Here is a 27,959-nt window from a genome sequence, read left to right on the forward strand (position 1 = left end):
GCTTCTGTTGCAGCTCCTCTGATTCATGAAACTGCTCAGATACCCACCACTTGAGTGAGCTCCCAGTTAGAAATGTCTGGACTTCAAAGGGGCAAACTGAGGGCTTTGTGCAGCATTATCATCCAGGTGCACAGCATAAAATACATGAGAGTTTTTGCAAAACTGAGGGCTTAGTGACAAAAAATGGCAGCAAACAAGGAAAAAAAAAAAAAGGCAAATCCGTGTTTCAAAGCCACATTTCTCAGCAGCAGGGATATCACACGGTGCTGCCAAACAGCCAACTTTTCCTTAAACAATTCCTTTACCTAAGGAATAGAGCAGGGCTCAGAGACCCATCCTGGAAGATGTCATTCCTCTCATCCCAACACACAGGGGATGCCTGAGGGGGCTCAACCACCCCCGACCCTGCAGGTACCAGCGTTATCCCAATCCCAGCCAAAGCCGAGCCACAGCCTGCCCGCTGCTTCCACTGCCTCAACCGCGAGCCAGAAAGATGTTTAGAAATGGCACTGTGGGGCACCATCTTCTCAATTCTTACTCAATTGCTTCCAGAGATTAGATTTGTAAGGAGGATTTTTTTTTTTCTCTTTTAAGCTCGTTGGGAATTGGAGGCTCAGCCTGTGCCTTCCTTTTCCTCACAGCCTGCCGCGTCTGGGTCTTAGCGTGCTTTCTGTCCATTATCTTTCAGATTAAACTCTACGGATGAGAGGCTGTAACTTGTAGAGTATCGAACACACCAAACGAGAGGAACAAACCCCATCCCACAAACTGGCCGGGCAGCTCCGCCAGCAGCTCCCAGTCGAGCCGGGCTCGCTCGCTCCTCAACCACCGCGTGTCCTCCCACGGCCGGCGGAGGCCACGGCTCCTTTCTGTGCCCAAACCCACGGGCAGGAGCCCACGGCCACCGTGTCCGCTGCCCACGCCACGCTCTGGTTTCCTCGGGTTCTCCGAGTGCCGCCGTGCCCGTGTCGGGGCTCGGAGGAGCTGCTGCCCTCACACCTCACCTGCAGCCCCGCTGCCCTGCGGGGCCATCCAGAGCCTCCGGCCGCCCGCACCGACCACGCTGCCCAGCCCAGGGCTCCCCGGCCCCGCAGGAACCGGGCGAGACGGCGTCGCCCCGCGGGACAGCAGCCGCCACCTCCCCGGCTCCCCCGGGAACTTTCTGGAAGCCGCCCGGCCCCGGCCGAGCCCCGCGGCCCCCAGACAAAGCCCGGGGCGCACCCCGCCGCCCCCCGCCCGGCCGCGGGTCTCACCTTGCGGTGCTTATCGGCGAAGGGCAGCGCCAGCCAGGGCATGGCCCGCACCGCCTCCTGCCACTGCTGCTGCTCCTGCTCCGCCGACACGAAGACGATCTCGAGGCGCTGCCCGCCGGCCGCCGCCGCCTCCCCCCTGAAGCGCCCGTAGAAGGCGGCCAGGCTGGCGCCGAGCTGCGCGCAGGGGCCGCCGAGGCTGCAGCCGAAGTAGAGCCCCACCAGCGAGACCCCGCGGGCGGCCAGCGCCGACACGGCCACCTCCTCGCCGTCGGCGGCCACCAGCACCTCTCCCAGCACGTCGGTGAGCGCGCCCGCCATCCCGCTCCGCTCCCGCTGCGCGCCCGCTCCGCTCCGCGCCCGCCGGCCCCGCCCCGCCCCGCCAGGGGGCGCTGCCGCGCCGCGCCCGCCCCCGCCTCGGGCAGCGCCGCCCCGGCCCGGCCCCCCCCACCCCCTCAGAGCGGAGCCCGGGCACGGAGCGCAGAGCGGAGACGGCGGGGACGGGGACAGAGAGCCGCAGAGCACGGCTGGATGCGGTGCTGGGGAGAAATTGTTCCCTCAGAGGGTGAAGCGCTGGCGCAACTTGCTCGGAGAAGATGTGAGTGTCCCGTCCTTGGAGTGTCCAAGGCCGTGGATGTGGCTCTGAGCAACCTGCTCCGGGGAAAGGTCTGCCAGCCCGTGGGAGGCCTGTGATCACACACACAGGGTCACACAGAACCAGCTAGGAGGAGAAAAGACCTTTGAGGTCCTGAGTCCAAGCTATGACAGAACACCGCCTTGTTAAACAGATCATGGTGCTGAGTGCCACATCCAGCCTTTCCATAAAACACCTCCAGTGATGGTGACTCCACCACCTCCCTGGGCAATCCTTTCTAATCACTTTTTCTGTGAAGAACTTCCTAATGTCCAGACTAAACCTGCCCTGGTACAGTTTAAGACTGTCCTTTTGTCCTGTGGCTGTTCCCTGGGAGAAGATGCTGACCCTCCCCGGCTACAACCTCCTTCCAGGGAGTTGTGCAGAATTATAAGGTCACCCCTGAGCCTCCTTTTCTCCAGGCTAAACATCCCCACTCCTCCCAGGACTCCTTCCAAAAGGTCCCTTCCAAACCATTCTGTGACTTCCCGCTGGCCCCATGAGAATAGATCCATCCTCCCCAAAGCCCACAGATTTGTTCCCTTCTTTGCTTCCAAAATGGAACATAAATATCTATTTACCTCTATCAAACGCAGGCAGAAAAACCTCAAAGCCGATGCAGAAGCATAAGCGTAAATTGGGCTGCATTGAGTTACATCGTCTGGCTGGCTGGGATACAGAAAGGAAATAAAGCAGAAGACAGTGACATGCAAACCAGGCTGTAAAATGTATTTGCTCTTTGTAATCAAAGTCTGCAATCTGCAAGCCTGCAGAATTCACTGCAGGATCCTCAGCTGCTCCCGACTGATGTCCCTGTGTCCATGCTGCAGAAGAGCCCCAAAACAGTACATGGAAATCTTACTATCTACTGCAATAAACACCTTTTTTTTTTTTTTTTTTTTTTACAACCCTTCCTTATTTGGCTTCTCATTACTGTTGTTGCTTTCAATTTTATTTAAAATTGTTATGCAGCATCCAGAGCCATTAGGGGATGCTTTATAAATACAATTAATTATCATTATTATTATTATTACAGCTTTACAATGTCTCTTTTCTCTTGCCAAGACCTGCTCCCTAGAGGTGGTTCAAAGCGGGAGAAGTTTTGTCTTGTTTTTTATTTGTCCTGCCTTATCTGCCGTAATTAACTGAGTTCTTCAGGGCAGGGAAGCTGTTTTTTGAGTCTGCAACCCTGAACTCAACCAACCCATGCAGCAAGATAAATATTCTGCTGTAAAAATAATATTTATGGCTGCAGTTAATACGTCTGGCCCTGCTTTTAGTGAACAAAGCAGGAGGAAGATGCTCTGAAATACAGAACAAGTCAAAAACATTTCTCTCTTCAGGAACAATAAAATAAAATGAGGATACAACTGTTCCTAATGAAAAAAATTCACAAGGTTAGGTGTGACTGAACCGAAGTTACACCTTGAGAGTGCTTAAAATGTGGTGGGTGAGGGTTTGTCCAGGTGCTGGTTCTGCAGCAGAATCACAGATTCAGGATGCCCATTTGAGAACCACCTCGAGACACTGGAATTAAAGAGTCAGGACAGCATCTCAGGGTTTTTAATGAGTAGTTTCTTGTCCATATAAAGCCAGTGCCTCTCTGCATTTTTCTAACTCCTGTTTATTTTTTATAGGTGTTGGGATTTTATTTATATTACACCCGGGTTGACTAGTACATACTATATTTTTCAGGGAAGTATTCAGCAAGTATTTTTTTCCAAAAATACTTGGCGTATATTTGCTAAATGATTGGCACACTTTGGGATTTCCCTGTAACAGACACCCGGTGCTCATTTACTGAAAAACACAAACACTGACGAAAATGAGGCAGGGATAAAAGCGCCGAGCCCGAGGAACGGAGACGAGAAGGGCTGGAAAAGGGGATCCGTGTGTCCCCCCCGGTTCCCTCCCGGTGCTGCGGGAGCACCTGGAGGGATCTCGGAGCCGCGGGGCTCCGGTGCCATCTGCCGGGAACACCGAGCACGGCAAGCGGGGACCGCCACCGCCACCCGGGAGAGAGCCGGGAGAGCTCAGCCGGGAAAAAAAAAAAAAGGAGGCTCAAAGGGACCTTGTGGAGCTCCACAACTCCCTGGAGGGAGATTCTAGCCAGGTGTGGGTCAGTCTGTCCTCCCAGAAGCCTCGAGCTGCAATAGGTTGGATATTTGGGAAAGATTCTTCACCAAAAGGGTGAAGCCCTGGAAGAGGCTGCCCGGGGTAGTGGTGGAGTTATCATTCCCTGGAAGTGTTCAAAAAACATCTTGATGTGGCACTTCAACAGCAGAGTTACCCTGAGGTGTCCCCTGATGGCTCTGATCTTATCCTATCTATGACACTTACAGAAAAACTAATTTGATTGCAAAAGGCTCCTCAGTTTTTAATTCAGCTGCAATCTGAACTCCACGTTGCACTGAGGGCAGTGGATTTTCCACAGTATGTGGACATCAACCAGCAGCAAGGTCTCTTAAAGGAAAGGGACACACTTCAAACACTTCAGTGTTTAACATGAATCCATTGTGTCCTGACATTCTCCTTTTTGGGCAGCTCTTAATCACGAGTACATTTGTGGGATGTATTTTAGCAGCAAGACGTTGGCTGTGTTTCAGATTATGGCCATCCATATCTAGATAAAGCCCGGGGTAGCCATCCTGCTGGGAATCTGCAGGGAAAACAAGGGCTAATTCTGCTCTGCACATGATGCAAGTCAACTGCAATCCTTCTCCTCCCCATTTTTTCCTTTCCTTCTTTTTTTCCACATCAGCATTGCTGGGAACCACACAGTGTCCCAGCTGCCGAAACCAGCTCCAGCAGGGCAGGCCATCTGCCTGCTCCAGCTAGACTGTGGCTGGTCACACATTAACTCCTTTAAACAGGCCTGTGTTAAGGTATCAACCTCCCAAAATGCTGCTAAGGATTCACTGAAGGTCTAAAACCACCACACGGAATTTGACCCTTCAAATTCCTCCAACTGGTGTTGCAATCCTGTTAATATCTGGATTGCTGAGGGCAATGACCCTCCTCATCGTCTGTGGCTCCAGAAGATGAGTCCTGCTGAATCCCACGGGGCAGCTGGCAAGGTCCTTGTCCCTGTCACAGAGGCAGAGGCAGTGCCAGGTCTGTTGTGCCAGTGATGGGGGAGGCCTCAGGGCACCCCTGCTCATCCAGCCAGCTCCTGGGATGCCCATTCCACCATTTCCCAGCAGGACTGAGATCCACGTGTAACCACGGAAACACAAAACAGCGCTTCTGAAAACGACCAGAGTTAATTTCAAACAACACCGGCAAAACACAAGGAAAGGGATTTCAATCACAACCCTTCTGTGTGTATTTGGCTCTCTGGGGGCTACTCCAGGACCTGGCTCCTGGGACTGGGAGGGAAATCTTCTCCCCAAGCTTCTAAAGATGGGCCTTTTTATTTTCAAAGTCCTTTCCCCCAGGTTTCTGCCCGATTCTCTCCCTGCTCTTCACCAGGCCAGGGTATTGATCTCAGCAGGGTCACCAGTAAACTTCAAAAGGACTCACACTTGCACTGCTGGTTTAGGACCATGAATAGCACCATCTGAGCCTTATCATTTCCCCTCTGCCTCCAAGGGAGATAAGGGCTCGGCAGGAACCCTCCAGCCATCTCACAGCCAGGCTGGTGACAGTCACACCACCAGCCATTTATCACCTTTTCCCAAAAACATTTCTGTTTCTTCAGAGCTGTCCCTGCAGCACTATCGTACACCCACAGGCCACAGAGAGCAGCAGGGAAAGATCACGATTCACCACTACTACTATATAAATTTCCATGATGTCACATCATATTTGAAGGGACAAGGGGATAACCGAAACATTAACTGAGACATTACATTTCGGGCTGGTGACTTAGCTATAAGGCACCAGGGCAGCATTTAAACAGCTGGAAAACCGAGACCCACTTTCCACTGTAATTTTCCATGCGTTAGCAATAGGTTTGGTTACAGCTGCTTGGTTACAAGTACCTGCACTTAGGTAAAATTTCACCCAGCCTCTGACCCAAACCAAATCTCCTTCTTGCCTGGTGCTGGGCAAACACAGCCATTCCAAACTCATCCTGCCAGCTGCACCACTGGGCACCGGCCTGCTGGGTGGCAATCCCTGGATCAGGGACAATCCCTGCTCATGAGGTGCTGGTGAGTGGATGGAGAAGGGAAGGCTGCCCAGAGCCGGCTGCCCTCCACTGTTTCCATGATGCTGATGGCAGAGGGGACATTCCTTTGCTCAATGTCCTGTTCCTGCCTTAGCCCCTGTGTTAGGGAACCCACGTCACAGACAGCACCTAGGGACTCCTAAACCATCGTCCCACAAAGAGTTCCCCAGTCCATAACGACCACATGGGAGTCTCTGGACCTCTGGTGACCTCGATCAACACGTGTCTCATCGGGGGATCTCCTGCTCAGAGCGGATGAGCAGGAGAGCTCCAGATGCCAGTGAACAAACAGGGGGGTTCCCTGTTCTTTGCCCAGCAGATCCCCAAACCACCAACATCAACAGGGGATCCCCAACCCCCCAAAAACCCCGCGACGGGCTCTGGCTCTGGCCAACGCGTGTGTGCGGAGAATCCCCAGCTGCCGACTCTGGAGTCCCGCTCCCGTCCGGCGGAGGGTCCCAGCCCTGACCCGGCGCACGGAGCTGCCCGTGCCGAGCCATACCGAGCTATACCGAGCCGCTCCGCCCCGCCCACAGCCCAAGTGGCCCCGGGGGCGGAGGCGACCGTGCCGTGCCCATAAGGCGGGCGGGGGGTGGCGCGGGCGGTACCGGCGGCGATGGCGGCAGCGCGGTGCCTGCGGAGCGCCCGGCGCCTCCTGCCCGCGGGGGCACGGCACGAGTGCTTCGAGCTGGCCCGGCTGGCGGGGCCCGTGGTGAGACCCTGGGCGGGGTGAGACGGGGAGGGACACGGGGGACCCTCGGGGGACACGGTGTCCTCCCGCCGGAGGTGCGGGAGCGCGTCCCCGGGACGGGGATGGCGGCGGGGCTCGGCTGTCCGCAGCATCCCCGGGCGCTGCGGGATGCCCAGGAGGGAGACTTCGGGTCCTGCTGGTCCCGTGCTGCGGGGTTTCGGCTGTCTCCAGCCCCCGGGCAGGGCTCTGTGACCGTGGATGTGCCTCCCGCCCTCTCCGGGGCCGCAGCGCGGTCCCTCCGCCACTCTCCATGCCTGGGTTGGCTCCCGGATCCTTATTCTTTGCCCCAGGCGCTCTTGCTGCTGCCCAGCGTGGTCCCTGAAGCATGGCTGTGGAAGAGCAGTGGTGGGCTCGGGGAGGGGGACTAAGCTGTTAAACTGCTCTGTGAAACCACGCCTAAGCCATGCCACTGCCACTGTCACTCACCCCTTAGGTGACAGTGAGTCACTCTGCTTAGCGCCAGGTCCATGGCTGACCCTTCCGGTGGGTGTCCTTTGGCTCGCTGTCCTGAAATCCTCCCTGGACTGGAGCTGCCGTTTGCCATTTATCTGGACCCTCTGGAGGGAAATGGACCCTTAGGTAGCTGGCACAGACAGTGCTGAGCACATTTTGGAGAGGCTTCCACAGATGAAAAGGAACCATGAGAAACCAAGAGGAACCGTGCATCATAGCCCTTATCTTAATCACTCACGTGTGAAATTCTGTGCTTTTAGTCTTCTGCTATATCTGGTAAATAAGTACAAACTGAAACTTCTCAGAGGCACCCTTCCTGACATCAAACCCCTGACCTGCTGTGTTCAGTCAGCTGAGGAAGTCTAGACTAGTTTGTTTCTGTAACTGAACACACCAAGTCCTCCCAGTCCCCCAGCCATCCTGCCTGCAGCACAGCCTGCTCCTCCACGTGCACAGACACCTTAAACCCAAACCTCCAGCTGCTGTTTAATGATCATTTCATGATAAATGCCGTGCTGGGATGATGCTGGAGGTACAGACCCCTCCTGTGGGGATTACTCACAGCAGTAGGTCGAACATGCCTGGGCATGGTGGCAGGACTGCATCTGCAGGCAGCAGTGGGAGGTCTGCAGAGGAGAAGGGATTGTTCTGCTCTTCCTCTGACCCCCCAGAGCTGGTTTTCCAGCAGCTCTGGGCTCTTGTCTTGCCAGCTGCTGTGTGGGAAGGAGCATGAACAGCTCCTGGCCATGGCTTCCAGCTGTGCCCACCCCTCGGTGGGTATGAATGTCCCTAACTCCTGCCATCTGTTTTGAGCTGTGCCATGACTCTGTGCCCTGGATGCCTGTAAGGGGGACATCCTCTTGCCAAGGGAAAATGAGGTCTGGAGTGCAATCTCTGCTGCAGCATTGTTACACACTGCTGGCAAGGAACATGCAGGCTGGCCTTGGTGTCTCTCCAGGAGGAGAGGATGTTGTGGTTTTGGAGGATAGTTTTCCACGGACGCACGCAAATGTGGAAAAGCACTGGGATGTTTTAATTTCCCTTCTTTATGCAGCCTTCATCCTGGGAAAGAGGATTTCTAGTGAAGCCTCTCTTAAATGGGGTCATCTGGCAGATTGGCTGTGTAACACCAAAATATTACAGGGCACGTAGATGTTGGCTTGAAACGACAAAGCTACTGAGAGCCTGCTTGAGTCCTGGAGCTGCCTCCCCTGCCCAGCAGTGTTGGCAAGCAAGGACGGGTTCCCAGGACCTCAGCAGAGCCCTGGCCTCGAGGCATGGACAGAAACATGAGGAAACCTGAGTGTTCATAGTCCATCTCCTGGGGGAGGGATGGTGTTCCACAAGCCCCAACAGGTCCACATCTCACCATCTCCTTCTCCTCTCGTCCTAGTTCTTTGCCCAGCTGCTGGGGTTCCTGATCAGCGTGGTCAGCTCCATCTTCTGTGGCCACCTGGGGAAAGCTGAGCTGGATGCTGTGACCCTGGCTGTGTCTGTACGTATTGCTCCAATTCTCCTTGGATTTAAAACATATTATGTGTCAACAAAAAAAGAAGAACTAAAAAAACCAGACCTGTAGGAATGTACATGTGAGGGCCCTGTTCTTTGTTTTTTTCCCTGAGCACAGGCAGGAGAGGGGAGCTGAGCAGTCAGTGCCTGTGCCAGTGCAAGGCCAGCACCTGAGAGTCTCTGGCCAGTTCCCTGAACCCACCAGACCTGGGCATGTAGCCAGGAGCAGCACTGTGTTGTGGTGCTTCAGATCTTCTTACTAGAAGATCCTTTTCCCCACTATTTAGTTAAGAGACCATGTTATTCTGAGAAATAGAGAAGGACTGGAAAATTTCCCAAAAACTTGTAGCAGAACTGTCTCCCCACCCAGCTGGGAGGGAGACAGTGCTGTGGGCCAGGTTCCCCTGTCTCTCCTCCAGGTTATCAACGTGACAGGGATCTCCATCGGTTCTGGCTTAGCCTCAGCATGTGACACTCTGATGACCCAGGTCAGTAGCAGCTCCTCCTTTCCTTTGCCTGGGGATGTTTGCTGGTGGTGTGTCCCCTCCTGTGCAGTGTGATCTGGGCACAAAGGACAGGGCTGTGGCAACTGCCAGACAGAACAGGGTTGCAAACACTCTGGCTGGAGCCTGCTGCCTACCCAGGGAGCCCTGGGTCATGCCTGGGTGCCAAAGGATTTGCAATCTGCAAATTACACCCAGCCAGCCTGGTATTTGCATCTGCAGGGCATGAGAAAGGCATTTAACTGTCCTGTTGTTGCACTGAGTGTTTGCCCAGCCCCTTTGGCTCCCTGTGATGCCCACCTTGATCCTCTCTCCTGACCCAGACATATGGCAGCAAGAACCTGAAGCAGGTGGGCACCATCCTGCAGCGAGGCATCCTCATCCTGCTGCTGTTCTGCTTCCCTTGCTGGGCCCTCTTCATCAACACCGAGAGGATCCTTCTGCTCATCCAACAGGACCCCGAGGTCTCCAGGTCAGGGATGAGATCCAGCCCTTCTGGATCAGGCATTTGCCATGGAGTGTTGAAATCCAGGCTCTCTGGAGTTTGAGTGCAGTGCTGTTTGCCTTGGCTCTTGCTTTGCTGTATCATTAACTGAGGAAACAACTCTCTTTCCAGGTTAACTCAGCTCTACGTGATGATCTTTATTCCAGCACTTCCTGTAAGTCTCTGCTAAAGCTGTTAGAAGCTCTGTATCCCTTAATAACACCAGGGAAAGGAGGGAGGGCCTTTGCAGTGTGGCTCACAGAGCAGGTTTAGGGTTTTACAATGTGCCCCTTGACCTTGTGCCTTACCAGATGTGCACAGGCCAGCAGCTGCTGGACCAGCAAACAGGGGCTCTCTCATCTTCCTGTGCAAAGGCTTCTGCTGTGGCCCCATAACTTGTGATGGACATTGGAACCACTGCCTCCTGGCTCACTCTCAGCCCTGAGATAAAGGCTGGAGCTGTTCCCACACTCACAGCTGCTGGGCTCTGCCTCCTCTGAGGCAGGGAGCAGTACCCCTGTGGGGTAAGGGTCTGTAGGTTTATCCTTTCTCCCAAGTTTTCCAGACTTTCTCATGCTGACGAGAAGGCATTGGAGATTTCCCATTTGGAGACTGATCTGTCTTTCCAATGGGAATGGGATGTGCTTTCTGCCACTCTTGGTTTTGGGTGCTGGCAGTGCTTCAGCTGGAGCACAGGGGTTTTGGAAGAAGGTGGAGGGGGTTTGAACTGTCAGTGTTCAGTGGTCACTTGGCTGTTGAACCACAGTGTGGTGATGAACTGAATCCTGACTTTTGCAGGCGGCGTTTCTGTTCCAGCTGCTGACAAGATATTTACTGAGTCAGGTATTGTACAATCAGCCATGTTCTGGCCATGGAATAAAGGTATTCCCAGGAACATGGGTCTAAGTTCACCCTGTTCTGGGGAGAACTGGGGTGAGGAATGTGTGATGAGCCAGCCCTGGCTGAGCTCACGAGAACCACTCTTAGCTGGCTCCATTTCCTACTTCCCAACTCTGTGTTTTATGGGTTGCACCAGCTCCTGAGCTCTGCTTATCACCTCCTGCATGTCCCACACAGCCCAGCCTCACCTGGAACCTGAGCTGCCTTCTTGACTTTCTCCTTGGGCATTGCTGGAGGTCTCCCCTGTGTTCACTGGATGGGGCTTGGGCTGCATATTGGGGAAGCAAATTCCAAAGTTCCTCCTTGGTTTCCAGGAGATCATTATGCCTCAGGTGGTGACAGGGATTGCAGCCAACATCCTCAATGCTGCCATGAACGCCTTCCTCCTCTATGCTCTGAAGCTGGGCATGGTGTAAGTGTGAGCAAGCCTGGGGACAGGCTCTCCCTGGGTGCAGGGAGAGGAGCTTCCCTGTGTGCCCAGTTCTGCACCCCCTCCCTCCAGCCCCCAGCCTGCAAAGCTGGGGCTGGAGGGGTCTGTCCCATATCTGTAGCAATGTTGCAGGTCCATCCTGCTGTGGCTGAGTAGGTGAGCAAGGACGTCACTTGTAACTTGCCTGTCTCTCTCTCCAGGGGCTCTGCCTGGGCTAACATGGTTTCTCAGTACACCCAGGTCATCCTCCTTGTCCTTTACATGTGGTGGAGGAAGATCCATGTGAAGACCTGGGGAGGTACTGTTCTATCCTAATCCTGCAGAATACCAGTGTCTGGCACTGGGAATTTGGCATTGTGACAAAGGGATTGTCATCCTCTCACAGTGGGAAGATGCTGTAGCCATGTCCTCAAGGCCTTTACTGTACCTCCAAACACATTCTTGCTGAATATTCTGTCTCAGGAATGCAGCATGGCACAGCAGCAATCCTGGGCTGATGTCCTGTGAGCTGCAGGGGTGGCTGTCCTCGAAGAGAGGATGTGGCTCCCCTTTAGGGGAGCAGTTGGATAACAAATGTTCATTCTGCTTCACCTCCTCCTGTCAGGCTGGAGCAGGGAGTGCCTCGTGGACTGGGGCTCCTTCATCTGGCTGGCAGTGCCTGGCATGGTCATGCTGTGCATTGAGTGGTGGACCTTTGAGATTGGGAGCTTCTTGGCTGGTGAGTCCAAATCCTCTTTTCCCTCTGGTTCCTGGTGGCTGCTGCTTGAATGTGTCCCCAGAGCCCCCTGCCAGCAGCAGCCTCCTCAACTACAGGGCTGGCTCTGCAGCACACTGCAGGTGTTCCCATCTATTCCACGGGGATAGGTGCCTCCTTTTCAGCCAGTGAAGGAGGTGGCAAATCTTTTCCAGGGCTGATCAGTGTGGTGGAGCTGGGTGCACAATCTGTCATCTATGAGCTCGCCTGTGTCGCATACATGGTAAGGGCTGGGGGTGTGAAAGCCCAAACTGCCTGGGAGGAACCCCAAAACAGTGGCCCTGGGGATCAGTGCTGAGGTGGGAAGCAGGGGATGGTACCAGGCAGGTGATGCCTCTCAAGTCTGCACATCCAGGGTATGCTGCAGATGGAAAATCCCTTCACTGCAGCAATGCCAATTTCTCCCAAATTCCCCACTGGGGAAGAAGAAAATCACTGCAGGCTCTGCTGTCACTGCAGGCTCTGCTGTCACTCACCTCCTCTTGTCTCCTGCTTCTCAGGTGCCTCTGGGCATCAGCGTGGCTGCGAGTGTCAGAGTGGGGAATGCCTTGGGAGCAGGGAATGTGGAGCAAGCCAAGACCTCCTGTATCACTGCACTGCTGTGCACAGGTCAGTGCAGTCCTGCAGAGCAGAATAAAGGGCAATTATCAGCAAATGCTTCAGCTTCCCTCCCCCAGGGCTCCCACAGGAACCCAGTCCCACTTGTTTGGACCCTTTGGGCAAGGCAAGGTCCTGACTCATCTTTTCTGTTATGAACCTGGTGCAAAGGCTTTGATAATTAAAAATGCAGCTTAGTGTTCTGTCTTCACATTCCAGAGGGTAGAGGGAGTATCTGGGGAGAGTCAGAGGCAAACAGACTTGTCCTCTGCTGCAGTATCATTTGAGGTCAGCAAAGTCCAGTCCCCACCACATGGGGCCCCTGAGGTCTGGGGCTGAGTCAGGAACAGGATGTGCTGCCCTGGAAGAAATTTGACTATTCCTTTTTCTTTCAGGAGTTTTCGCTGTGGTGGTTGCAGCATTGCTGGGGAGCCTAAGGAACGTGGTGGGATACATCTTCACCAACGACACGTGGGTTAACAGCTTTCTTTTAAGTATTACTGCCTTCTTGGAGGCTTTTATTTATACCCCAGAAACTTCAGACAAATGAGTTCATAAACGCCTATCTGGCAAACGTTCCTCAAAGGTTCCTCCCCCTTTCCCAGCATCTCTGGGCAGCACAGCTGCTTCTCACACTGGGACAGGCTGGGATCAGGGAACTGGGATCAGCCTTTGTGGTTGATTGAGGAAGATATGTGAGAAGCAGGGACCAGGTGGCGCTGCTTCTCCTGATCATCCATCCGTCTTCCCAACAGGGAGATTGTCAGCTTGGTGTCCAAAGTGATGCTCATCTTCGGTCCGTTCCACTTGCTGGATGCAACAGCTGTGAGTATTCTGGCACGTGGAGTGATTCTTCTCTGCAGCTGGGGGTGCAAAGCTGCCTGAAGCCCACTCTGGACCTGTTAAAATGATCCACAGAAGCAAACTGAGAAACTGTCAAAGTAGCTGCTTGTGTTACCTGTGACAGCTCGGTGTCCCTTGTGCTTGTGCCTGCTCCTTGGCATTGCTGCAGACACCCCAGTTCTTCCTCCTCTTTTCCCCTGGCCAAGGCTCCAGCTTTTTACTGGAGCAAAGCAACACAAGTGAGCAGCTGTGTCTTCAGAGATACCAGGTTCTCCCAGCACACCGGGATACTCAATAGACAGAAATTTGGGCCTGTTTCCTCCTGTCGTGTCCTGGGGGAGACACCTGGGGAAGCTCTTTGGCATCTGCTCGGTGTCTGTGTTGGCAGCTGGAGTGGGACAAGCCCCACACCAGAACATGGCTTTGCTCCCTCTTGGCTCGGTGGGACAGTGCTGTGGGTTTCCCTGTCCCCAGGGCTGTGCCATGCCCGGAGTGGCCTGGCAATGACCCCTGTGCCTGCTCTCCTCAGAGCACGTGTGGCGGGGTGCTGCGGGGCACGGGCAAGCAGAAGCTGGGCGCCATCGCCAACGCCATCGGATATTACACCATCGGCTTCCCCATCGGCATCTCCCTGATGTTTGCAGCCAGGATGGGGGTGTTAGGTAAGTGTGCCCTCCAGCTGGAATGCTGTGAGATGTGTTGAGCAAAGGCTCAGCCCTGGAACTCGTGCCTGGATCTTCCTTCGGATCACTGGGGCTGGATTGCACGCTGCTGTGTTTGGGGCAGGCACTGAGTGTGTCTCAGTAAAGCCAGGCTTACTCTCATCTTCCCTGGGAGGTGTTTCTTTGAAAGTTCTTGGGCTGAAGTCCTTGGGCATTCTGGAATGACTGGCAAAGGCAAGTTTTCCTCAAGCCCTCGCTGAAATAACTTCCCACTGCTGCAGGTCTGTGGGTTGGGATGATCATTTGCATCTCCGTGCAAGCCCTTTCCTTCTTGGCTTTTGTCATCCGAATGGATTGGAAGAAAGCTGCAGAGGAGGTGAGAATTGTGCTTTTCTCTGATAATTCTTGAAAGGTGCTGAGTTAACTCCTGTTTCAGTACAACGCTACAGCCCTCTAGGAGGTGGCAGAAGTGAGCTAAGGTCTGTCCTCCTGTAGCAGAGGAGCAGTTTGGTACTGAGAATGCTTGTCTTGGGAGAGTGGAGGGTTTTTTGGGCTGGGCAGGACACCCTTGCCCTGAGAAGAGCAACTCTTCCCTGTGTTTTTAGGCTCAAGTCCGAGCTGGAATGAAAGAACAAGTGGAAGATGTGAACTCCAATGGCACAGCTGCTAACAAAACATCTGCTGTGGGTACGTAGCTGGGCCTGACACCAGGCAGGGAGCCCGAATTCTCCACCCAACCCCTTCCTTTCCTTCCCAATTATGGCAACCATATCTGTCCTGGAGGCTCAAATTGCTCTAAAGAGCACAGTGCCTGGTGCTGGCCCTGGGCCAGTGGCACTTCTCCTGCACTTCGTAACAGGGTACAGCTTGCAGCTGTGTGCCAGTGTCCCCAGACATTGGGAAAGGGCCCTGAGGGCTATCACACGTGCTTGTGCAATGTGGAAGCCGCTGTCTGGGCAGCTCAGCCTCCCTGCAGCTCTCTCTGTCCCACAGGTTACACCTCCCTTGACACAGACACCGGGGACACCGCGGTCCTGCCCGAGAGCATCGTGATGGGGGAGAGGCAGCCTGACCACGAGCTCAGCACACAGGAGGAGCCCGTTGTTGTTGTCCCTGTTCTTCCCCCTGTGGCATGGAGGGCTGTGATCTTCCACCGTGTGCTGGCTGCTGCTGCTGCCATCGCTGTCCTGCTGGTGGGAATCCTGGTCCGGCTCCTGACTGGCAATGGCTAAAACCGGGGACACTGAGGAGCTGTGCATGGAGCAGGAGGGCACGTGGCAATGTCCCAGAGGATGGTGTGGACAAGGAATTCCCCTGCAGTGCCTTACAAAAAGTCTCTTTGCACAGTTTCTGGTTAACTCAAAATGTTTTATCCCACACGCAGAGTTCTTCAAGGGGGTGAGGATGTGGCACCTGGGGAAAAAAAAAAGTGCTTGAGAGCTGGTTCCTCTCCTGCACTGCATTGGGATGTCACCTGTGAGAGGTGGGAGTGCATCCTGGGGCTGACCTGAGAAGAAGACAGGGTCCTGGTGCTGCTGTCCTTCTCTCTGGGGACACTGGACCGTGTCATTTGCTCATGGCAGAGGCTCCTGCTGCCCACAGCACGTTTCCTCACACACCAGCCTGTACCAGCATCTTGGGGTGGCAAATCCCACTTGCAGCCGTTGTGGCAGCACAGAACAAAATAGATTTTGCTGGAAGATGTCTGACTCTGCTGTTGGGTGCTGGCTGCTGGCCCTGACCCTGCTCTCCCTCTGCAGGCACAGGGCCTAAAGCAACTTTTCTTTGCACTTTTGTAAGGTGGGATTTTGATACAATAAAGTTTTCTGAGTAAATGTTAGGCTGTTTAATATGCTGTGAGCATGACCCTGGTCATTGGCAGGACTGTGCTGTTAAGAGGAAAGATTGTGGGTCTGGTCCTGGCCCTAAGGCTTGAGGCTGGCTCCAGACACGGTGTTACCACTCTTCCCCTTAGGTACAAAAGTAGGATTTGTTGTTGTCATGTTTGTTGAGCACCGTGGAAGAGGGAGGTTGTGTTGCTACGGAGCCATCAAAGAACTGCCCGATGTCATAATGCAAACATCCCAGCACTGAGTCCCTGGGGGCCTGTCCCGGGCTCTTAGCTGCAGCTCAGTGACTGTGACATGTCAGCTGCTGGGCCCTGGGCAGTCAATACCTCATACGGATATGTGGCACCTCCCTGCCACCCCACAGCTCTCCTGGTGCTGGTGGCCTGTGAACGAAAAAAAGTGACACGAACAAACCTGAAGCTGCCACCATGCCCACCACCAGCGGGAGGATGTGGCAGACTCTGCCCTGCTCAGAATCCCAGTAGGTTTGGGATGGAGTCAGGGGGGAGCAGGAAGGTGTCTCGCTCTGTCCCATGAGTTATCCCAGCCCACCGCCCACTCCGTGCAGGTGGGCTGGGCATTGGGCAGCATCTCCCCCTCCCTGCTGGGCCAAGGACACTGCACTCGGCCCGGGGGGAGCGGTGCCAGTGAAACCCGACACGGCGGGGCTGTGCCGGGGACAGCTGGAGCCAAGGGGGCTGGCTTGTCCCGGCCACTGTGATGGGAGAGAGCGAGCCACAGCCCCGCCACTGCCGGCAGCGCACAGACACAGCGAGGGCAGGACGAGCCTCCAGCCACTGCCTGTGGAGCTGTGGTGAAGCAGGAGAGGTAGGAGGGAGCACAGGGTGGATTTAGGATGGCTCAGCCCCTTAAGCTGGCTCAGGACAGGCAGCGAGCGCCTCGCACTCACTGCGCTGAGCTGCCAGGACCCTCGCTGGGCTCCGGCTCTCCGTGCCCTGCCCTGACCCAGTGCCCACGCTTCCCATGGCCAGCCCAGCCGCGGGGGGACATCGCCCAGCCCCGGCTGAAGTTCAGCCCGCCGTGGTTACACATTGCTCGCCCCAGCCGGGTTTAACAGAGCGCGGAGGAAGGGGCTCGTTCCACTCCCCGGCAGGGCAGCATGAAGCCGGAGAACTTCCCCGAGGAGAATGGCTTCGGGGAGGGAAAGGCCGCTAGCCAGGGCAACCTCACGGCCGGGAGCTGCCAGAAGAAACGTCGCTGGATGCCCGACAACTTCTGGGGGGACGTGAGGCAGCTGCTGGTGCTGGCGGGGCCGCTGGTAAGGAGCCGGGAGGAGAGATTCCCTCCAGCACAAGCACCCCTGCTCATCTCCATCCCTAACCTCCAGCTCTCCTCCGCGCTTAGATCCTGATCCAGCTGCTGATCTTCCTGATCCACCTTGTCAGCTCCATATTCTGTGGCCACTTGGGCAAGGTTGAGCTGGCCTCTGTCACGCTGGCCATCGCTGTAAGCATTCCCGGGGCCGGGCACCAGCTCCCTCCCTGCTGACACGGGGATCAGATGTGGCAGGGGAAAAGGACAGGGGAGAGTTCAGACTCTCACTTTTCCTTTCAGCCCCTCTTCCCAACCAAAAGACTTAAATGCTCACCTTCGCTGTTGTTTTTTTAATCCCAGGTTATAAATGTCACTGCCATCTCTGTAGGTTATGGTTTGACTTCAGCGTGTGACACCTTGATATCTCAGGTGGGTAGGACCTGCTGGCACTTGTCTTAGGGACACGGGGGATTTCCAGCATCAGCTGATGATGCCCAGGCACCACACTGAGCCCTGGCTGGTCCTGCGAGCTGGGGAAGCTTATTCCTGGGTAAAAATCCCATAACGAGATCTGTGCTCCAAACCCTTCCCGGGAGGTTTTCAGGGTGGTCAGAGCTGCTCCATACTCTTCAGTGCCCCCTTTCCCCCAGCGCCAGCTGATTTCGCTGCTGCCCTCTCACCCTGCAGACTTATGGCAGCAAGAACCTGCTGCGGGTGGGGGTGATCCTGCAGCGTGCCACCATCATCATCCTCCTCTGCTGCTTCCCTTGCTGTGCCATCCTCATCAACATCGAGCAGCTGATGCTGGTCATGAAGCAAGATCGTGAGGTCTCCAGGTTGGGTGGTCCCCTCATCCCTCCTCAGTGTGGAAGGGCTGAGAGGACGGTGGCCATGGCCATGCCCCTCCCTGACCCCCCCTCTGTGTGCCCCCAGGCTGACCCAGCACTACGTGAATGCATTTCTGCCTGCTCTCCCGGTGAGTCCTGAATGCCACCTGCACGTGGGGACAGGCTGTCCCCGTCCTACAGCTCGGCACTGGCTCACCTCATTCAAAACTTCCTTTGCAGGCGGTTTTTCTGTATAACCTGGAGACAAGATACCTGCAGAACCAGGTGAGTGCCAAAGCCCTCACAGCCACTCTGGCTCAGGGCTCCCTTCCACAGTGCATCCAGCGTTCCCATGCTGGCTGTTCCCAGTGACAAGATGCCCAGGTGCCCCAAAAGAGCCCTGACCCTGTAGATCATCCCATTCCACAGCCAGCTGTATCCATGCACCTCCCTTCATACTTCCCCACATCAGGCGTTTACCTCCATCACGCTCTTTTTCCAAGCAGGTGACATCACTGGAAGTTTGGGGTTTTTTTTCTGGGAAAGTCACTGAGAGTGGGGCTGGGGGGACGTTCTTTGTGAAGACACTCCCGTGTCCTCCTCTTTGCAGATGATCATGTGGCCCTTGGTGCTCAGTGGGGTCATCGGCAACGTCATCAATGTGGCTGCAAACTACGTCTTCCTCTACGTGTTCCACCTGGGCATCATGTGAGTAGCACCTGTGTGCCCTGGAGAGGAAAACAGGGCACCTGGCAATGGCCAGGGGACACTGAGGTCACAGAGGTACAGCAGGATGTCTCTTTGCACCCTGAGGGAGGCATAAGCAGGAGGCCAATGACCTTTCTCACTTCCTCTGCAGGGGCTCTGCCTGGGCCAACACCACCGCTCAGTATTCACAAACCATTTTCTTGTTCCTGTACATCATAGGCAGGAAACTCCACGTGAACACCTGGGGAGGTAAGGGCATCTCCCTCAGCTTCCTGCTTTACTCAGAAAACTTCTATCAGGTGTTCTGGACAGAAGAGGAATTCTGCTTGTCCTGATGGTGGAATATTAACCCCAGCCCGAGGTGCCCCGGGTACCACAGTGCTGCTTCAGTGGCAGCTCGTCACGCACCACCACTGCCAGAGCTGTGTGATCAGCACTAAACATTAATTCTGCAGAAATGAAACTTCCTGCTGAGGCTTTGGAAGGTTCAGCTCCACAGATGTAAGCAGGAGGTTGTCCTTGGACACGGCTCTGGAGGGATGGGCTGAGGGTTGTGCTGCTCTGTGGCCCACGGGAGAGCATTAGAGAGGGTGCAGGTGGACACGGTGCTGCTGGAGATCCTGTGAAGCTGCTGGAGATCCTGTGAAGCTGCTGGCTCTGAGAAGAGGAATGGCATCTCCAGCTGCCCCAGGGGCTGTGCAGGATGTAGCATGTGGCCAGTCTGTTCATCCATCAGGTGTCATTTCTCCTCTCGACAGGCTGGTCCTCTGAGTGCCTGCTGGAGTGGGACAGCTTCACCTCCCTGGCTGTCCCCAGCATGCTCATGATGTGCATCGAGTGGTGGACCTACGAGATTGGGAGCTTCTTGATAGGTCAGTGGAGAGGGGAGCTGCCAGGACATGGCCAGGCTTGGCCCAGAGCAGCACCCGGAGCCAGCACTGACCCCTCCTGTCCCGCAGGCCTGCTGAGCGTTGTCGAGCTCTCTGTCCAGTCCATCATCTATGAGGTGTCTGTTGTGGCTTTCATGGTAAGGGCTGGGTTTTCACTGCAAACCAGGGCTCCATGGGGGCTGTCCTGAGACAGGCACACAGCGAAAATCAGCTCCAGCAAATTCCCATCTTCCCTCTCTGCACTCGAGTCTCTCCCTGCTCCTGCCTATCCCTCCTTACGGATGCTTTAAATCAAATCCTGAACTCTGCTGGGTGTTATCCCCCCGTCACTGTGACAACCCCATGGTCAGACACATGTGAGCCCTGTGCTTGCAGATCCCCCTGGGGCTGGGCACAGCTGCCAGTGTGCAGGTGGGCAACGCGCTGGGCGCCGGCGACTTCCAGACTGCCAAGAGATCCGCCAGCACCAGCCTGGTCTGCACAGGTCAGCCCACAACAGCCTGGAAAGCCTCTTCCTGCCCTCCTTCCCATGGAGCAGGGAGTGTTTGCAGTGCTCTGCCTGCCTCTTCTGCCTCTGCTCTCCAGCCAGGCTGGGCTCAGCTCTGTGCTGTGTTTTCAGGGGTGTTCTCTGTTATTGTGGGGTCCATTTTAGCTGCCACAAAGAACGTGCTGGGACACATCTTCACCAAGGACAGGTGAGTGCCCCCAGCTCCTGGCCTTGGCGTGTGGAGGTCACTTCCCAAAAGTGATCCTTGGCTTTCCTCCACCCCCAGGGAGATCATTGACTTGGTGGCGTGGGTCATGCCTATCTACGTTGTCTTCCACTTGTTTGAAGCCATGACTGTAAGTCCCAGAGAATGCTGCTGTTTTCCATGGGGAATCTCGGTGCTCAGCAGCAGCGTCATGGATCAGGCAGTCGAGGGTCCCTCAGGCTGCAGCTGAGCACCAGTGCCCACACCAGGACCCTGCAGAGCTCCTGGGATCATCCCTTACAAAACACCGAGCTCATTAAAGGATGGTGACCCACAGGACTGGGCAGGGACACCGAAATAATGGGCAGAGGCAGGGAGCTGGGTCACCTCCTGAATTCGGTGGAGGTGATGCTCCCTGGCCCAGCCCCTCTCCCTCTCCTGGCAGGGTGCCTGCAGTGGGGTGCTCAGAGGCATTGGGAAGCAGAAATTTGGTGCCATCCTCAACGCCATGAGTTACTACGGTGTGGGCATGCCCCTGGCAGTTGTGCTGCTCTTTGTGGCCAAGATCGGTGTCATAGGTACTGACCCCTGGGCACTGCACCCCCAAACCCCCCACGGGCAGCTGGGGGCTCACCACAACCCCTCTGACCCGCCTGGGCACACTAGGGTGGACTGGGATGGCTCCTGCAGCTGCTGGGAGCTTTTACTGGGAAAAAGTAACCCCAAAGCAGACAGCCATGACCACCTCATGTCCCCGCTGACCTGGGTGCCATCCCCTTTCTGGACCTGCTGTCCTGGGATGCTGGGCTGGCTCTGGCTGATGCTGTGTGCCCTCTGCAGGCCTGTGGATCGCGATGCTCGTCTCTGTCTTCATCCTCTGCACCTGCTTTGTCACCTGCATCTCCCGTATGGACTGGGAGAAGGCAGCCAAGGAGGTAATCCAGGCACTGACAGCACATCCCTGCACTGGGAAGGTCCTCAGTGCCCTGCTGGGATGAGACAGGCTCAATCCCATGTCCAGTGTCACCCCTGTATTCAGCTTCCTCCTGCACAAGCCTCAAGGTTTCCCCCTGCACCTTGTTTGGGGGACACGAAGCTCAGAGCAGATGGGGTGACCTTGCAGCCCTGAGCATTACCTTGTGCCTCAACAGCTCCAGGGAAACCCCAAGAGAGACAACACAGCTTTGCTCCTTGGTGGGAATTCCCAACTAAACCCAGCACATTCCCTCCCCAGGCTCAGTGCCGTGCAGGAGTGACCCAGCTGCCACCACCAGAGCTGCCAAGCCTGAGCCCTGAGCCCTCCTGCAAGGACCTGGATGTGGCACCAGCCCCCCAGCCCCACACTTACCTCCCTGCCAGGGCGGTGCTGGGGTGTGTCGGTACGGGCATGCAGGGAGGGGTTGGGTCAAAGAGGGTCCCAAAATGTTCACATAAGCCAGGAACAAGTCCTAAAAACAGGAAGAGTGACATGCTGGTGACACCCTCAGTTACTGGGAGAGCAGTAATTACAAGTGTGGGCTAAGAAGGTGACAGAGGGACAACCTTGCAGACACCTGGTCCCGCCTCTGGAGGCAGGACCTGGTTGATATTCCCATGCTCTGGGCTGCTCCTAACGTGCATTCAGCCCTGTGCCAAAACCCTGCCCAGAAACCCCTCAAAACCCCCACACAAACCCCTCAAAATCCCCCACACAAACCCCTCAAATTGTCCTTGCAGCTGGAATAGAAGTGCAGAACGACGTGGTGCTCACGGGCATCACCAGGACGGAGGGAGCCCCGTTCCAGCTGCAGCTGCAGGAGGTGACCAGTGGCGCGGCCACCCCGGTGGTCACCAAGCAGCTGATCCTCCGCCGAGCGCTGGCGGTGGCCGCGTCCCTGGCCACGCTGGCCCTCGGCATCGCCGTAAAGCTGATCAGCAGAGACTGACCCTCACCAAGGACTTTTTGGAGGACTTGTTTTGGGGGGTGAAAGCCTTTCCTGAGGGACAGGCGTACAAAGCACGGACTGGCTGGCGAGGAAATGGAGCGCACGCCTGTCCCCCAGGAGCCAAAGGGCTTCTGCCAGTGCTCAGCAGTGTTTGTGGGAACGGACCCCCAGGCTGCTCCAGCACCCAAAAATGCTGCTCTGGGCTGCCTGACACACATTGAGTGTGTGTGGGACCCCCAGCCCACTCTGCCACCGCCCCCCTGGAGCTGAGCACAGCCCAGCTCCCCCCCCTGCTCCGTGACAAACGTCCAATAAAGAATAAACCTGTCTGGAGTGGGGCTGGCTCCTTGAGGTGGAGGCTGAGGGCAGGGCTGGGGTCAGAACAGGGAACATCCACACGTGGGTCTTGCCCTGCCCCAGGGGGTCTTTGCAGTAAAACAATGGTTTTATTCAGCAAGGTCAAGGTAAGCTCTCAGTTACAAGTTTAGAGGTAAAAAACTATTCCTAAACTAATTACCCCTGAAATTCAGTTACAGAGGAGGCTGTGGCTGCTCTGCCACTCTGGCCAAGGATACCCCAGACTTGGGACTCCAGATGCAGCAGTGCCCCTGTCTTTGCCCCAGTTGCTCCAAATGCAGCAGCACAACAGTCCCTGGCACTTCTCAAGCCCTTGGGACAGCATGGCCACAGCTCAGGTGGCTTTTGCCATCACCTCGGGTGGCCTTTGCACACCTTGGATGGCTAAAGGTGGTTTCCCTGCAAGGAGCATCACCCTTTCAGTCACGAGGCCCTTCAAGGATGAGATGCTGCAGGTTCTTCGAGGCTCCTTTCCTCTGCTCTGGGGACAAACAGCCTGGACTGTCCCCTGCAGTGAGACCCTCATTTCCCAGGCTTATGGCTGTGATGAGCGGCTTCCTCTGGGCATCAGGTGAGGTGTTACACAGAAAACAGTAACGACTGGCTTTGATTAGATACCCTTGTGACAAACACTCCCACGTTCCCAGGAGCTTTTAGAGGAGCTGCTGTTTACAAAGAAGGGTGGATGCTGTTTCCTTCCATCTGGCAGTCACTGCTCAGGCATGACCACAGCCGAGGTTTGGATAGATTCCTGTTTCAGCAGGAGCTGGAGCCTTTAACTTGGGGTGTCTCTGCTTTAGGTGCATTTTTTTTTGTCTTCTACCTCTTCAGTGCACTGGCTGCTTTGGAAGAAAGGAAATTGCAGCAAAGAGAAGTTCAGCAGCAGGGAGCAGCAGAGGGTCCAAGGGCTGGCTGCCCATCACCCCTCTCGCTGGGGGCACAACACCTGGAAAGGCACAGAAACAGGGATGAGTCCTTCAGGGAGGGAGCAGAGCTCAAAGGAACGGGGTGATGAAGGCTGAGGGGGGCTCAGGGGACAGAAATGGGAGCACACACTCACAGGGCCAGCAGAGACCCAAAGCTCACCTTTGCCACCACGGCTTTCAGAGCTGCCAGCAGGGCTGAGATGTACTGAGCCACTCTGCTCTTGTTACACTGCTTCAGGAGGAGGCACTTGGCCAAATACACCGTCTCCATGCTGCCAGGGGGGTACCTGAGCTTGTTGAGAACCTCCCACCTCAGGTCCTTGATGAGGCAGGCCCGGCGGTGAGAGAAGGTCTCGAAGCTGAACCTGCCGTGGTAGGCGCCCATCCCGCTGTGCCCTGAGGGACACACACAGGCACATCACACAGGGACACTCCAACCCAGTTCGGCACCCCCCAGGATACAGGGAAAGCTTGGCCATGCTGGTTCTCAGGGCAGAGGAGCAATGAGCAGCTGTTTTAACTTTGCAGAAATCAGTGAGGACGTGCTCACTGCCTTGAAACAGCTGCTTGTGTGAACCCACCCTTCAAATGTTAGTAACACCAATTCTCTCCTCCCAGGGCCAGCCTTGCTTTTCCCACAAAATTTTCATGGGGTCAGGGACAGGAGGAGCTAGGCCTATGATTTCAGGGAGTGGGACATGAGGAGGACACTTGGAAACAGCCAAGACCTCAGCCCACAGCCAGGTGGTCTCTGCCACGAGAGCCTGACAGCAGCTGTGGAAGCTCAGCCAGGCCACGGATAAATTCATCCCACACCCCAGCACAGGAGAACCAGAGCACATCTGTGTGCCAGGGGGTTTTCCTCTCTCACTGGGAGCCCAACTAATGAGCCTTTTCACAAAGCAACCCACCCCAGAAAATGACATTAAGGGGGAAATGTGGCTGGAAGTTCCTGAATTGCCAAATGGGCAGGACAACTCCTGGGTGAGAGGCTGCTGCTGGGTGAATTCAGGTGCACGGGCTGGAGCAGGGACTCACCCACACCTCCAAAGGGCAGATCTGGGACCATGGAGTGCACGATGACATCGTTGCCTGTCATGCCACCACTGGAGGTCTCTGCTATCACTCGTCTGATCAGCTACCCACAATGGAGAGGGCACAGCACAAATCAGGATGGGACACAACACCATGTACCAGGGCAGGGAGGGCTCAAGGTGATGCTTCCATCCCCCTTTGTGGGGGGCACAGGTTGTGCCTTGTTCCATGACAGAGGCCAGATTACACCACTAAAGCACAGGATCTGCCCAGCTGGAACAGCCACAAAATGAAAAGGCTTTATGTCAGCCCAGGAAGCTTCTCAGCCCTCCCACCCAAATTGCCTGGGGCTGTTTTTCCAGGGCAAAGCCCTGACCTGAATTCTTGAGCTGGCACAACAGAGTCTGGAAACGGGGGCAGGAGACACTGCAGGAAGCAGCACCCACCTCTGTGGGTGGAGATGTACAAACCTAGAGCCCTGCAACAGCTCTGGGAACTCTTATGGCCCACAAATGCTACAATTTAGATGGAAAAGGAAATGACACAGACCCTGCAGAAAGCTGTGTCTGGGATCATGTTCAGGATCCAGCTGTGCAGAGAGGCTGCCATGAGGGAGCACAGCCCAAACCCACCTGCTTGTTGTTGGAGAAGACATACAGGGCAAGAGGCTTCTCCCGAAGGTTGATGAACTCAATGGCTTCCTCCACACTCTTCACAGTCACAATGGGCAGCACTGGGCCAAAGATTTCCTCCTCCATCACCTTGGACTCCGGGGAAACATCCGTGAGGATGGTTGGTGCTGAGGCAAACAGGAGAATGAGACAACAGCATCAGCAGGACACAGACCTGGCCCAAGTAAGGCACAGACAAACAGACCCCAAAAACAAACCACCACCACCTCCCCTCCATAGCAGCTGCCAAGAGCACCTATGAAGCAGGAGGCCTCGTCAGTCTCTCCCCCAAGAGCAATTTTCTGCCCTTCCAGCAAGCCCAGGATCCTCTTGAAGTGGCGCTTGTTAACGATCCTTTCATAGTCTGGGGACGACTTCACATCTTCCCCATAGAATTCCTGACAAAAGGCACAGCAGAAACAAAAGTGCTCAGCACACCTTCCATCGGCCACAGATCCAGGAAATCACACCTGGGACAACTCCACGGCACGAGGGACTCCTGCCTCACCTTCAGAGTGGCCTTGATGTTCTCCACCACCTTGCTCTGGATGGATGGGTCACACAGGATGTAGTCTGGGGCGATGCAGGTTTGCCCACAGTTCATGTACTTGCCCCACGTTATCCGCCTGTGACAAGGGAGAAGGGGACATGGTTTCTCCATGGTCAGTGCCTTCCACAACCCCCAGCCCAGCTGGCAGTCCCCTGAGCTGGGGATGCTGGCCCAGAGATTTCCCCCTGCCCCAGTGTTGAGGCCCCATCATGGGTGCAACACCCTGACCTGCAGGCGACAGCCAGGTCACAGTCCTTGTCAATGTAGCAGGGGCTCTTCCCCCCCAGCTCCAGGGTGACAGGGGTCAGGTGCTTGGCAGCTGCTGCCATCACAATCCTGCCCACTGCAGAGCTGCCAGTGTAGAGGATGTGATCAAATCTCTGGGTCAGCAGCTCTGTTGTCTCAGGAACTCCTCCAGTGATCACAGCATACAGATCCTGCAGGGCAGGGGTGTCAGGGTCACCCCAACCCAGCGGCACAGAGAAACCCGGGGTCCAACATGGGGCCACACTCACCTTGTCCAGGTACTGTGGGAGGAGCTCAGCCACCAGGCGAGCCGTGTTCTCGCTGACCTCTGATGGCTTCACCACCACGGCATTGCCTGCAGGGCACACCCAGCACGGACACTGAGCCCTCACATCCTCCCCCAGCTCCAGCCACGACCCCACCACGGCCGCGGCTGGGCTGGATCCCCACCTGCTGCGATGGCCCCGATCAGGGGCTGCATGACCAGCACAAAGGGGTAGTTCCAGGCCCCGATGACCAGCACCACACCCAGGGGCTCGTAGCCGATGTAGGCCTCGTCCCTCAGGGTCAGCAGGTTCTTCTTCACGGGCTGAGGGGCTGCCCACGATGGCAGCTTCTCCATGGTCAGGGCCAGCTCCCCCAGCACGCCCAGGATCTCGTGGCCGTAGGCGTTGGGCCCACTCTGTAAAAACGGATTTTGGGGAAGGGATGGAAAAGGCACCCACCTCCCCCAGCCACTGTGGCACCCTGGAGAGTCCGAGCCATCCAGTTACGTGGTGGGGGACATGACAAAACCCATTTGTCACTGCAGAGTCAGCCCTTGGCTTTCCTGCTTTGTTCAGTGTTACCCTTGACACCTCAGACCTTGTTGAGATCCGCCTTGAGGGCTGCCAGGATCTCCTTCTCCTTCTCCTGCACCATCCTCTCCAGGGCCTTCAGCTGCTGGATCCTGAACTCCAGCGGGCGGCTCCGGCCTGACCTGAAGGCGGCCCTCGCCCTCCCCACGACCTGCTGCATCCTCTCCATGGCAGCTCAGCTCTGAGGAGACACGGGTGACACCAGCTCAGCTCTGAGGGGACACCGGTGATACCAGCTCAGCTCTGAGGGGACACGGGTGACACCAGCTCAGCTCTGAGGGGACACCGGTGATACCAGCTCAGCTCTGAGGGGACACGGGTGACACCCAGCTCAGCTCTGAGGGGACACGGGTGATACCAGCTCAGCTCTGAGGGGACACGACACCGGTGACACCCAGCTCGGCTCTGAGGGGACACCAGTGACACCCAGCTCAGCACAGGGCCGTTGAGGGCTGCTCAGCCCTGGGAACACCCCCATGAGATGTCCCACCCCGAGCAAGGCTGGGGGATGTTGTCCTTCTTGGAGAGGAGCTCCCACTCTCACGCTGAGCATCCAAGCCCTGCTCCACCTGCACAGGGCGCCTCTCCAAGCAGCCTGAGGTTTGTTGTTGTTCCTGTTCTGAGGGTGCTGTCTCTAAGTTTCCACCACAGGGATACTCCCAAGGAGCCAAAACACAGAGATGACAGTGGCCTGGGTGGGCAGCCAGCTGGAAGCAGAGATGTGTTCCATAGAGCCAGTCTGCTCCATCTTCCCCTTAACCCTGAGGCCCTCACGTCTTCACAGAAACACAAAACACTGCAAAGATCTCACCCTGCTTCCCAGGAGCAGCATTTCACTCTTTAGTCAGGACCAGAGGTCAGGTCCTGCATCCCTGCCCAACCCATCAAGACACCAAGATCCCGTTACAACGATAAAATCCTGCCCTTCCCAACCCACTGCCACAGCTGTGTGACACAGCCCCAGAAAGCAAGTGACTCATTAAAAAACGAAGGAAAAAAGCAAATTACCTTCAGAGAAGCTTCTCTCTCCACCAGCCTCCTGTGGCAAGTGCGAGCAGGCACAAGCCCTTCCCCTGCCATGGCTGGGGGCGATCCCTCCTCCCACAGGAGTGCTGGCCCTGGCCCTGGCCCAGGGCTCTTGCTGGGTACAAGATGCCCTTTACCCAACCCCATCCTGGGTTGTGGAGCCCTGGATGGCTGATTCCAGCC

At 55.9% G+C, this 27,959-nt stretch overlaps 4 protein-coding genes across 5 annotated transcripts in view; 2 read left to right on the forward strand and 2 right to left on the reverse strand.

Annotated features, from left to right (window-relative positions):
* Positions 1–1,595, reverse strand: part of NXN (nucleoredoxin) — a 46,706-nt gene extending 45,111 nt beyond the window's left edge. Inside the window, exon 1 of the mRNA XM_014876551.2 lies at positions 1,254–1,595. Within this exon, the coding sequence (XP_014732037.1) occupies positions 1,254–1,571 (318 nt within the window). The 5' untranslated portion in view covers positions 1,572–1,595. The remainder of the gene's footprint in view (positions 1–1,253) is intronic.
* A 5,054-nt stretch (positions 1,596–6,649) lies between these two features.
* Positions 6,650–15,776, forward strand: LOC106853437 (multidrug and toxin extrusion protein 2). The gene is made up of 17 exons (XM_088176906.1): positions 6,650–6,767; positions 8,653–8,754; positions 9,188–9,256; positions 9,595–9,743; positions 9,888–9,930; positions 10,554–10,598; positions 10,970–11,067; positions 11,286–11,383; positions 11,690–11,803; positions 11,995–12,062; positions 12,340–12,448; positions 12,832–12,907; positions 13,192–13,261; positions 13,809–13,941; positions 14,223–14,317; positions 14,547–14,628; positions 14,935–15,776. The coding sequence occupies exons 1-17, from the start codon at positions 6,672–6,674 to the stop codon at positions 15,171–15,173; spliced, it is 1,686 nt and encodes a 561-aa protein (XP_088033032.1). The 5' UTR covers positions 6,650–6,671; the 3' UTR covers positions 15,174–15,776.
* Positions 15,777–16,808: 1,032 nt separating this feature from the next.
* On the forward strand, positions 16,809–22,436 carry LOC106853290 (multidrug and toxin extrusion protein 2-like). Its single transcript, XM_014876422.2, has 17 exons — positions 16,809–17,070; positions 17,157–17,258; positions 17,427–17,495; positions 17,754–17,902; positions 18,000–18,042; positions 18,134–18,178; positions 18,504–18,601; positions 18,753–18,850; positions 19,360–19,473; positions 19,561–19,628; positions 19,867–19,975; positions 20,111–20,186; positions 20,265–20,334; positions 20,629–20,761; positions 21,024–21,118; positions 21,418–21,562; positions 21,900–22,436. The coding sequence occupies exons 1-17, from the start codon at positions 16,912–16,914 to the stop codon at positions 22,106–22,108; spliced, it is 1,782 nt and encodes a 593-aa protein (XP_014731908.1). The 5' UTR covers positions 16,809–16,911; the 3' UTR covers positions 22,109–22,436.
* Positions 21,543–27,887, reverse strand: LOC148221487 (aldehyde dehydrogenase family 3 member A2-like). 2 transcript variants are annotated; one of them, XM_088176966.1, is made up of 11 exons: positions 27,759–27,887; positions 26,758–26,931; positions 26,344–26,575; positions 26,163–26,248; positions 25,876–26,084; positions 25,606–25,723; positions 25,354–25,495; positions 25,059–25,225; positions 24,430–24,529; positions 23,552–23,787; positions 22,428–23,411 (listed from the first exon to the last, which is right to left on the reverse strand). In XM_088176966.1, the coding sequence occupies exons 2-11, from the start codon at positions 26,917–26,919 to the stop codon at positions 23,385–23,387; spliced, it is 1,479 nt and encodes a 492-aa protein (XP_088033092.1). In that variant the 5' UTR covers positions 26,920–26,931; positions 27,759–27,887; the 3' UTR covers positions 22,428–23,384. The 2 variants fall into 2 exon arrangements, 1 of the variants encoding a protein (XP_088033092.1); XR_015807894.1 differs by lacking the exons at positions 26,758–26,931; positions 27,759–27,887 and adding an exon at positions 21,543–21,631 and having other exon boundaries at positions 22,841–23,411; positions 26,344–26,728.
* Positions 27,888–27,959: the final 72 nt, after the last annotated feature.

The sequence above is a fragment of the Sturnus vulgaris genome, chromosome 21 (genome assembly GCF_052056855.1).
Source record: "Sturnus vulgaris isolate bStuVul1 chromosome 21, bStuVul1.hap1, whole genome shotgun sequence".
Lineage (NCBI taxonomy): Eukaryota > Metazoa > Chordata > Aves > Passeriformes > Sturnidae > Sturnus > Sturnus vulgaris.